Source organism: Lissotriton vulgaris, chromosome 7 (genome assembly GCF_964263255.1).
Source record: "Lissotriton vulgaris chromosome 7, aLisVul1.2, whole genome shotgun sequence".
Lineage (NCBI taxonomy): Eukaryota > Metazoa > Chordata > Amphibia > Caudata > Salamandridae > Lissotriton > Lissotriton vulgaris.
The window spans coordinates 931,183,581-931,195,800 of NC_141695.1; the positions used below are offsets into that span (position 1 = coordinate 931,183,581).

Here is a 12,220-nt window from a genome sequence, read left to right on the forward strand (position 1 = left end):
TTAAAACATCAGCAGGACTATTTATTGCGCGATGGTGGGCCCCAGGGGAAGCAAAGTTGCAGACTAGTCTTCCCCCAGGGTCTTTCGCGCAGGAGGGCCAGGGGTGAGGTTTTGGTGCTGGGTATAAGAATGCAGGGGAGGAAGGTGACTTCCTCTACCTGCATTCTGGCACCATTGGTAGGGTTGAGTTAGAAAAGGCCACCCACCCACCCACCCTACAGTTTTACTAGGGTTCGGGAGTAGGGTTGGCAGAGCATGCCAGTTTAAGACATGTTGCAGGGTTGGTGGTACTTAAGAGGGGTGCGGGAGAAACTGACAGTCTCACCCATCCCTGGGGCGGGGCAGGATAAGGGAATGATGGGGAGCTGGAGGCATGAGTGTAATGCCAGGTGATGCCAGGGAGGATGCTAGAAGAGAAGTGAAGAAATGGATGAAGAACGGAACGGGTCATGGAGTGGAATGAGAGGTGAGTTTGGAGTGGGTGAAGGGAGTGAATGGATGAAGAGTTGATGTTGGGGTTTGTTATTGGTTATTTGGTTATTGATTATGTTGTGCAGCCTGGTCCTAATAAATGGTCTTTTACGCTTAAAACTTCAGCGTGGACTGTTTAATGCGCGATGCACCTGCGTTGTGTTTATCTACCATCAAACCAGGGGTTATGGGGTCTGTTTTCTTCCTTGCATTGGGGGTCTATGGCACCCTTGCCACGTCACTGAAATTATTATTTTTAATCTTTGGGGGTTCCTCTGTCTCTCGGATGACGGGAAGCAAATGGGCAGATGATGTACTGCTCAAGATTCTACTTCCTGATGTTTTTCCTGGTAAGTTCTGATAATATACCAATTAAATAATTAAAATCTTAGAGTGACACTGCAGAAAACATGCAGAACTGAAAAAGATACTCTGTGAGTTCTGGTACACAACACCTTTATTTGTAGAGCAATTTAAATGAAGCAGATAAGCCTACTAGCATCGCCATGTCCTGCCCGCCTACGTTCTTTTAGTCTTTATTGAAATGACTATAGCATCATCTATGCCCGCCCAGGGCAGCAAACAACTTCAAAATTGCAGAGAAAGCATTGCTAATTAGTATTATTCGCAAACCAGCAAGGCAACCTGTAATAGGTAGAAGCAACACCGAACACGCTTTGCTCTCATTATAGCCCATAACAGGAGAACAAGACCTGAGCAAATCACTCATTAATGGTTATCATACTATTGTCCAAGCAAACATCATCATTGTATCAGGTGAAGTACTGTTGCTTTTGAATAAATGAACTACAATCCAAGCACAACCTGTATTAGCAAAATCAACTTCTGACACGTGTTTCCCTCTCACAGAAGCTCCTGGAGTAGTACAGCTTCATCCAGCCTTGAACCTGATCCTCTTTAAAGTCACTAAGAACGGCCTGTATTGTTCACCGTGGTGCTTCTTAGCCTCAGATTTTAATGGAGTAACCCCGTTAGTATAAAACTGGATTGCCACTGACTGCAAAAAAGCTAGCCCACCTACTACAGATGATAGCTCACTTACTTCAACAGAGCAAACACACCTGCTACAAAAGAACCAACAATAATGTATAAGAAGCAGTTCCAGCTAAAAAAAACTATGAAATGATTTAACCAGCTACGTAAGAAAAAAGTGTGAGTTCACAATCAGGCAGCTCTCTACCAAAAAAACAACTCCAACAGTCTGGCAATAACGTTGGCAACATTCCGACTACAAATAGACAAGCGTCCATTCAGGACTCAAAACAAACATTAGCAAATCCAATGTCTGATTTTCATTCTGAATCATGAATAAAACTTTGAAGAAACACCTGCTGCATTAATAAAGTGATTACTTTCTGCATCCAGAGCATGAACCAAATAAACACTTGAATATGTGATGATTCAGTGTAGTTTTATTATGCAAAATAGACCCATGTGCATTACAATGCAAGCAATCCATAGGTCCAAAAAGTATACACCAAACAGCCAATAGCGTGAGGTGAAAAATATTTCTGTGGGTAGAGTAAAAGAATACTCTATGTAAACTTTCAATAATTGGCAACAACAGGTTATCAGACCGCTGAGCTGTCCAGACACACCTAAAAAGAATTGGTCTTCCAACTCCATTAATGACATTTCTCAACAAAAAGATGCACCCTGTCTATGGAAAATTAAGCCATCTAACTAAAAAATAGTCAGTTCTGATATCAAAATGGAAAGCTCTGACTACAGAAGGGGCAGGGTTCTTACAGCAAAAGATGCAGAACCACAAGTGAGACATCCCACAGTCTGCATAAGAGACAGACCATGGCAATAAAATGCTGCAACTCACGGTCTACTTCACAAATGTCTGATTGCAGAAGACACAGCTCTGCTTACAAAAATGAGCTCATATATTGGAACACAAAATATGGACTTATGTAAGACTGTTTTCAGCATAGAAAGCTTGTGTATTGCACCCTCACACACATCTCACTATCATCTCTCACATTCTATTACCTCTCCCATTCACTCTGTCAGGACTCTGGTTACAGGGCTATGAATGGATTAAAGATATGAGTGCAATAAATAAAATAAAATCCTGGACACAGTCGGGGGTCATACACATGCTCCTTACCGAATATTATGATACTGTAGGGGTGATCAACCTTGCTAACACCATACTACCTTGCGAAAACTTTCAATTCTTGAATTACACTAGACTAATTTGTAGTCCTGCATTCTGGAGCACCTGAAACTTGATACTTTAACCATGCTCTCCACTACTTTTCTGCACACTCTTTGCCTGAATACATTAAGGTGGTGCTCTTGTTGTATGAACATTTATAGCTGCCAAGTATTGCACGACAAATGTCTCACTTCAAATTCGCCCTGACACTTTAACAGACATCACATTCAATTCTGGGACTTTAAATGTTTCTGTTAACATTGTAACCATGGCCTTGAAAAACCTAGAGGTAAAATTCATTGGAGTAAAAGGCCTGGATTATCTGAAGGTATTAAACATAATATTAGGGGACCTTACAGCTGTGAATTGTGTTGGTATATGGAAAGTCATGTCAGGTTTTCACACTATCCCATATGCCTGATGACAGCACCATTCACAGGTGCCAGTCACTATACTTTGCATTGAATGTTTAATGCCTGGAGTGTTTGGCAGTCACCTGCTATCAATACTGACTTGTTTGAGAAGGGGCAGATGTATCATAGGGTTTTACCTATTCTGTGCCTGTGGGTAAATATGTTAATATACAATGGCCATGATTGTTATGAGCCAGCCATTTCACCAATCAGTGAAAGAATTAAACACTGCAAAAAGATCAAATATGAGTGAACAAATCTTACTATAGTCTTTCTTACTCCTACCTTGTATAACCTAGACTTTTCAGACGTCCCAAAAATCAGAGAGTAGGTTCTGGATTCATAGATCTAGCCTTACTATTAGCCAAAAGAACTATCAGATAAATGTGGAAATCTCCACCCCTTCTTTCCTCGAATAAACAGTGGTTGAGATCAGTCCTGAAATGGGAAGATGCAGGCAGCACTTCTCTCCACAGGGAGGAGGCCCGGGGCCTTCACAAACGCCCTATTACGAATCAGTGGAACAACACAATATTAACCTTTAAGAACAAGGTCAGAGATGATACCAGATCGCCCTGAGTCCGAATCTGAATATAGATAACTGACAGGGCAATCTGTAAGCTGCTACACTTACATTGCCACACTACGCGGTGGACGAAATGTACGGATAATCAGTACACATGGTACAAAGCATCCGAAGCTGCTCCACTATACTACATCCCCTTCCCTCCTTTTTAATGTCCTAGAAAGCACATCTTACATGCAGGCAGTTCATGACTAAGGAATACTCAACGCTTTAAAGGAACTTGATACATTTAATTCAGAGCTCTAATTCTGAATTTGGACATGTTTATTTGTTACTGTTTTATGTTTCATACATTTTGCTTTATGCGAAGCTTCACCATAAATGTGTTGGCTTTCCTCAACACCAAGAGTTGAAGAATCATGCCATAGCAGCTTTCTACACAATTGTCATTATATTGACACAGGACAAAAGTTGGTGTAAGTAACACGCCTACATAAAAATATTCTGTTACATGTATGTGATTAAAATAAATCAAAACACAATAAATATGATTTTTATAAAGAAAAGGCGCCAGCATTATCATTCAGATAGCTGCTAATATCATGTTAGGGGACATGACTTTCGGCTTCTCCCCACTAACTCAGATGGTTGGCAAAGATTTCACAATAATGGCCACGGTACCAGTCTCCAACATTAAATTATTCAGTTCCATTCTTTTGGGGCCTGATTACAGGTCAGACAGAGAATTATTTCCCTGGGGTTACCACACCACCCAATCACAACAGGCCTGATGTTCCCACACTTGGAATTACAGATTGCTGGCACACTAGGTCCCATTTTACCAGTCGGAAACACAGCTGGAAAAGTCGAATGTGGGTCCAGTTCAGAGGCTGTGGATTGAGGCACAGACCAGCCTCACCCAACACCAAGGGAGATCATGGAATGCTCACCCCAGCCGACACAGACTGGCTCTGCATGCTGTCCACATCCCCTATAGCAGCTTGATTGATGGTGTGAGCATACTGGCCAGAAATGTTAATCCCCCCCACCTGGTTTTCCTGCACCTAAGTCTGGGTGGCTTGTAATCGGTCCGTTTTATCAAAACCCTACATAAAAAAACCTCAACTAAAGAAGAAAAAGTAACATTTCCAAAAGAAGAGACAATCCAATGATATCCAAGCTGCTAAAACAATAGGTTGGGCTCTTCAGAAATGAAAGCCAAAACGAGAAGTAGATAAAGATGAAGGCAAGCTTGAATCATTTGTGCCCGAGGCAGCCAGAAAACAATTCATAACCAGAACGGCCAGAGTTACCTATCTATCATGACTGACTCCATCGGTGGCACGGTTCAACTGAGAAGTACTGGTGACATGTGAAAACTGGCAAGTTGAGCAGGCATTCTACAGCTGCCCCTGACTGCACCAAAACTCGCCAGGCACTCTACAAACATTTGGCATAAACACAATCCAAAGTATTTGCAAAAATACTGCATCCTCAGCTCATCTATCACTTGAGACAGGAGAAGTATTTCTGTTGCTGTTCTTGAGCCTAAATATATTCTCCAGTGTCTGTGTTGCTCTGGAGAATGTACTAGTACTTTTACCTGCTCCTGACACCCGTCTTATAACGATACCTGAAAATGTGCATACTTGGGGCCTAATTATGAGTTTGGCAGTACAATGGACCGCCAAACCCGCGGTGGCACTGCGGCAACCTCCGGACCAGCGGTCCAACTGCCCTATCACAAGTTTGGCAGTAGGACATCCATAGAATTGCCACAACTGCCGGGGATGCGTGATCTCTCGGCACTGGCGCAGCAGTCAGAGGCTCACAATATGCTGATGGTGCCTCTGCAGCAGCACAAAGCATATTACGAGTTTCCTCAATGCCACAGTTTTCATGCCAGCGAACCCACCATGAAACGTGTGGTGGTGAGGAAGCAAAAGGGGTCCTATAGGGCCCCCTGTTGCCTGAAGGCCTAGGGATGCATGCATCTGGGGGGCGTATGGTGTGCACCTCTGTGTGCATGCACCCCCTGTTCCTGCATGGCATGGACTTCACAGTCCATTCTGTGCAAGAAGAGGCTTTGGCACTCCCATGGTGCTACCTTGCTAAGGCTCACAAATGAGCCCGCACTGCCCTGCCGTGGGACCGCAAAAGGACCGCCTACCAGACCAGGAGAAATCTCCTAATCTGGCAGGTAGTGGGTGATCGAGTTTGGCGGTGTGGGAGCGGGGCGATGGCATAGCGGACCGCACCCACACCGCCAAACTCTTAATCAGGCCCTTAGTTACAGGACGTCAGTCATCTCAGAGGGCAGTGAGTTTGGATGAAAATAGCTTTACTTATTACCCTACTGGTAGCGGCAGTGGTCCATTTCTGATTTCTTCTACATGGCCTACAAGAATATGCAATGTTTTCACTTTGGTGAAAATCTTTGGGGCACGCTTGACTTCAAATCATAAAGCTTTACACTAATTGATCTAGCCACAAAAATGTCAATTGGCTAGTTGAATTCACAGATATCTCTCATTACGACAGACAATGGGCCAAACTGAAAAGTAATCTTGCCCAGACTTGATTACTGCATTGCATTACCTGATCAATTGGCTCCTGGTCAACCAGAGAATTACTCTTAAGCCAATGTGTCAAAAGCCCACAGTCCTCTGGGAGCAGGGCCACATCAGCCGCAGGAAACATGTTAGGCATCACAGACCACCCAGCTCCCATCTTCCAACTCTATCAGTGACATAGTTCAACCCTAAACCCTGGTGGACAGCCTATGGAGACCACACAGTAAGCAGCTTATTTATGAGAGGCTTGCACCACCAGACCGTCACTTTTTTTGATGTTCAGGCAGCAGAAGCCTCTCAATCCTATCTTTGAGGCCATGCAAAGCTCCTTGTGGGCCTTGCATGGCCTCATAGATATGAAGTAAGACAAAGCAGTGCAAGCAGCTGCTTCGCCTCACTCTGCGCCAGGGAAGCGTTCCATGGGCGTTGCAATGGGGTTTCCCATGCAACATGCATGGATTTTAATGCTGCCCCAGATTTATCTAATCACATAAACCTGGGGCAGCACCAAAACCTTAAGCCTCCCCAGAGCAGGCGTAACAAGGAGAAATATTTTTATTTCTCCTCGTTGTTCCTATTTCCATGTGTGCTGTATTCAACAGCAGACATAGAAGGAGGTCGACACCTCTTGGGATTGCTTTTGTGCACAAAGGTGCCCCTTCCTACACAAAACCCAATCTGGCATGCAACACAGACTTGTCTGGACACCCTTCTTTAGTGTTCCTTGCCAAAGAACTCCTGATAGAACTCCAGATTTTAAAAGGTTTCACTAAATTCGGTATGCTTCAAACAAACTCTCTCTCACTGTTACCCTCTCACGTCTTCTTTTACTCACTGTTCCCGTTCCCTATTATGGTTGCCACGTCCTACCTCAAGCAGCTAGGCTTTCCAAAGACGCATTACTTTTGTATATTTAATTATACATTTTAAACTGTGAGAATGCCAGGTTCACTTTTTAAATATATAAAAGCGTCAACGCACTGTGCACTCAATTAAGTTCAATTTAGATAACAAACTAGAATAGAACTTATTCAGCATGGTGGTTTGCTGAAAATGGACACATGTTTTATATGTCTACCTATGAAATCCTAAGGGTTTATTTTTCTTGAACACAGAGACTGCCACAATATCGACGAGTTGAAATAAATCAATACCCAGGTGTTCTGGAGGAGAATGGATATGGATGCACAGAGGGGTGATGCAGGTACTGACTCTAGATTTTCCTCTTGTTCCTTATTTCATTTATACAGTTGTATCCGCATTAAGGGTCCGATTATGATGGCAGACGGACCTGAGTCCGTCCGCCACCATAGAGTAGGAGGGAACCTCCGCATGGGCTGCGGAGTTCCCTCCTGTGCAATTAGGATGTAACCGCCACCCTGGCGGTCACATCCTCTATTTTTAACATTGCGGCGGGTGCAGCTTCAAGCTGCACCCGCAGCAATATTAAAAATGGACGCATTGCATTTGTATGTAGAAAGTGGCAGGCACCGTGCGGTGCCTGCCGCTTTCTGCATACAAATGCTAGGTACCCCCATGTGCACCCCCCACCCCCCTTCAACTAGGGGGCCCGCAACGGGCCCCCGCAGTGAAGTTACACATGCTTTTCCACGGCGAAAAAGCCGCCGCGGAAAAGCATGTTTTACAGCCCATCCTAATCTGGCTGACGGTGTCTGAGAGACACCGTCACCATATTAGAGCTTTTCCGCCGCAGTTGTAAGCCAACCGCGGCGGAAAAGCTGCGGACGGAAACCAGGACCCACCAGCCATCCTAATGTGGCGGTGGGTCTTTGGTGGGTCCGCAGAGGATTTTTCGCATCCTGCGGGCCGGCGGTGGCTTCCGCCGGCCCGGAGGATGCGGAAAATCCTCCATCCTAATAGGCCCCTTAGTCAGCAAACACGTGCACTCCACTCCCCTTTTGGCACGAAGGTCCTGGGGTGGAGAGGCCCTTGATGTGGACATTGGGATACATTGAGGTTATGGTACCTGGAGCTGTGTTCCTTCTGTTGATGGCCTTTGTTTGTTGTCTTCCAAGTCAGACGAGGACACATTGACGCTCGGTGCAAAGCTCAACCCTTGAGACAAATTTATTTCCTCCATTTCCAAGACTACATTTTCTGTTGTCGCCTGCTGCGGTGAGCTTTCTCTCCTCTTCTGCTCATGAACAACTTTGGGCTTAGCCATCTTCCCTTGAGTTCTTGCTGTGCGAGTTCCTGGTGCCTGGAAATCCACAAATCGGATGTCAGTAGCCCCCCTAGTTCCCATTGCAGCATCGCGGGGACCGTTGTGCAGACATGGATTTGAGTCTTTCCCATTGAGTTTGCGTCCATCTGGCTGAACAGTTCCATTTTTGGGAGCGTCATCTGGGGACCTCTTGGCGCTCTGGCCTTCAGGGTCCTTATCAGCTGTGCTCGTGTCATTGCTGGTGTCGGGGTGGGATTCATCTTGGGATCCCTGTATACTGGACTTCTTCCCAATGTGAGTCACTCGAAACCTAGGAGCAGAAAATCAGAATATTAGAAGTTAGGCCGATCTTAGGGAATTCAACCGTGTACAGTGGAAATAATCATAAATTATAAAGCTAACCACTCAAATGGTGACATCTATCATACCGTATTTCCAAATCTTCCTCGCCTCCGTTAAAATTGTATGTTCTCAGAAATATCAACAAAATTCTATGCTCATTTTGGAAGTATCTGCTTATTCTCTCTGAAGCGCCAAAACCTACGTCCTTCGCCTGGTAATTCTCATATTGTAGCCCTTGCTTGCTTGTGCCTATGCTACCACTTTTTGCCATGACATACCCTATTTGTATTTGTATTTACATTTATAAAGCGCGCAGCTACCCAACAGGGTCTCCTGGCGCCCTATGGGTTTCCCCTCCTATGTTCAGTACTCCATTTCTTTAGAGGTATATTCGATGTACATAAATTCCTATACTTTAAAACATGCAAACTTGTAGATGTTATAAAAATCATGTCAGAGATAGGCAGCAAACCCTCAAGTTTGGAAAAGACTCGGAGGCGGGGGGGTGGGGAATTTACAACAAAATGTTGGAGCCCAGTGTTACTCCAAAATCGCCGGGATTTTTTAAATGCAGAAATGCGCAAAATGTACAAAAATACGGTGCACCCCTGTATTTTCCCTAGCACTGGCGCTAATAAAACTGCCTAGCACCAGTGCAGGTACCCTTGAACCATGTTGCAAGGATGCCTGCACTGCAGAGGTGATTGTTTATGTGCAAGAACGGACACCTTCCTGCACATAAACAATCTTGAAAGGCGATTTACTCTTTCTTTGTGTGCTGCAGAATGCATAGCACATGGAAATAGCAAAGAACAAAGAGAAATTAATACTTTTTCTTCGTATCACCAGTCTATGACCAGGTATTCCCTGGTCTTAGTTTTTGGCAACTCCCCAGCCTTGTAAATATGGGGCAACGTCAAAAAGCAAAGGATGTTACAGCAGAACGCCCACTGCAACACCCATTGCACGCCCCTTTCACACTAAGTGAAGCGTGAAAAGAAGCTTTATTTACATGGCAGCACTAAGCCATGTTAAGTTGCTTAACGCCACTTTGTAAATAAGGAGACGAGGATATTGCCACCAGAATGTTGCTAAAAGTAACGTTCTGGATGGTGATATCCCCTTGTAAAGATGCCCCTCTGTGTTACTCACATGGCGCAGTATTAATTTCCAGTATTCATTGTGACCATAAAACGTTATGTGCTCAACAACTGTTGACAGGGGGAGTGATATTAGATGAGAAACTACTGATCAGTCTAGGAGTGGCTGTGAGGACTAGGAACATCCTAGTTTACATAAGAGGAACCACCACCACTCCCCTTCCTGAACTCTTGCAGTTGGAGAGTGAATCAGAATGTTTAATTTGTGTTTTTAGCATGAAGTTTTATTAACCCCGTCCATGCTCATGACGAGCTCAGCTCGTCATGCAGCACAGTGCTCGTGTGCTCATGACGAGCGCTCATGAAGAGCTGAGCTCGTCATGACCACACCCGTTTCTATTGTGGTCCAGCACAGTAGAAAAATATTTAGAGCATCTAAGAGGTTACATTACGTGGTGGTCAGGGATATTTGTGGACTGTGGTTCCTGTGGGTCTCCTCACCCCTCCAAAAAGAGAGCGCTCATAGGCGCACATACCGGCAGTGCCCTAGGGTGGTGGACTGTGATCAGGGATGTAGACAATTAAATGACCAACAGGTAAATTTGATTGGGCTAAAGAGGGGCTAGAAGCAGTTAACAAAAAAGAAGTGGTGGGCGAGCATAGAGAGTCAAAAAGGCCATGGTGCCAGCGTCACAAAAGGTGGTGGGGGTGTGTTGGCACATTAGTTGACCCTGATCCAGGCAGGCCGCTCCCTGCGCCGCACAGCACCACCTGTGTGTCCGTGTCCCTGAGCCCGCTGTTGCCGCTTCTGCTGGAAGTTCGAGGCCCTCCTCCACCCGCAGGCTACCACCTGCGCCTCATCCCTGGTCACCAGTGGTAGGCCGTAGGTTCTGTGCGCTCGCTCTGCCCCTTGTCTCCCTGTCTGCCTCTGCTGTGATTGTGCATTCTGCTCTTGTATGCAATTGGCTTTTTTGTACTGTTATTGTGCCCTTTTTGCCTTCTGTATCCTCCGCCCGTTCTAACCTCCTGTTTTTCCAGCCGCTGCCTCCCCTGCGCCCCCCCACTCGCCCATTCGTCCCACTCCCACCTCCTAGCTGATCCTCCCTCCCACCTCCCCTTCTTCTGGCGGCCGCACCTCTGGCGTGCTGAAGGCAGCCCTTCTGCGCCCGGACCGCGCCCAACGCCAGAACTCCTGGCCCCCGTGAAAGCCACGACACCTGATGCCGCTATGACACCAGCACCCTCCACGCACTCAACGCCGGCTGATCACACACCTGCTTCCGGGCCACCCCGAAGCGCACCCATGGAGCCTTCTCCTGCCAGAACTGCAACTACACCAGCCTACAAACCACCACCACTCCCACTGGTGTAGGATGCAACAACCTCCGATGCCTACTACTCAACAACCGCTCCGCCCGCAAACACGCCATCGAACTCTCGGGCCTACTCGACTCCACCTGCCTAGACATCGCCTTCCTGGCGGAGACCTGGATGAACCCCTCCTCGGTACCCGACATCGCCATAGCCATCCCAGACTGCTACAAAATCACCCGCAGGGACCACACCAACGGAACAGGAGGAGGAATCGCCATCGTCCACAGATACACCCTCAGAGTCTCGACTAGCATTGACGACACGCCGATCGCCGTCGAACACCTGCACCACCAGATCCACACCAACCCCAACACCACCCTCAGAGGAACCCTCATCAACAGACCACCCAGCTCCGGGCCGCAGTTCAGCGACTCCGTCACCGACTTCGTCAGCAAGCACGCCCTTGCATCCACGGACTACATCCTCCTCGGAGACCTGAACTTCCACCTCGAGAACATCAACAACAGCAACTCTGCCACCCTGCTCAACAATCTCGCCAGCCTCGAACTCAAACAGCTTGTCACGACTCTGACCCACACCGGCGGACACACGCTCGACCCCATCTTCTCCGCCAGCAACCACGTCACCTTCAGCCACATCACCGAACTCCAATGGACCGACCACCGCTGCGTCCACTTCAACTTCGAGAAGCCCAGCATGCACCACTGCACACAACTGGCCCCCCACCGCAGCTGGAGCAAAGTCACCGAAGACCAGCTAATCACCACCCTTGCCCGAAACCCACCAACGGACAATACCGACTACGCCGCCTTTAACCTCAGGCAATGGGTCGACGACTGCTTCAACACCCTCGCCCTGATCAAGAAACCCTCAAACAGACGCACCGACAGAAAAGCCATCTGGTTCACCGCTGACCTCCAGGCATCCAAACAGGCCTGCCGAAGACTCGAGAAGAAGTGGCTCCACGAACGGACACCGAAAGCAACACAGCCTACAAGAGCGCCATCCGCAGGCATCACCAACTCATCCGAAACACCAAAAGGACCTCCTTCAAAGAGCGCATTGACAACAACGCACACAACAGCAA

The 12,220-nt window shown here is 46.8% G+C and overlaps 1 protein-coding gene across 1 annotated transcript in view; it reads right to left on the reverse strand.

Moving 5' to 3' along the window:
- Nucleotides 1-12,220, reverse strand: part of RELL2 (RELT like 2) — a 266,333-nt gene that overhangs the window by 47,136 nt on the left and 206,977 nt on the right. Inside the window, exon 6 of the mRNA XM_086931361.1 lies at nucleotides 8,159-8,666. Coding sequence (XP_086787487.1) covers nucleotides 8,159-8,666 — 508 coding nt within the window. The remainder of the gene's footprint in view (nucleotides 1-8,158; nucleotides 8,667-12,220) is intronic.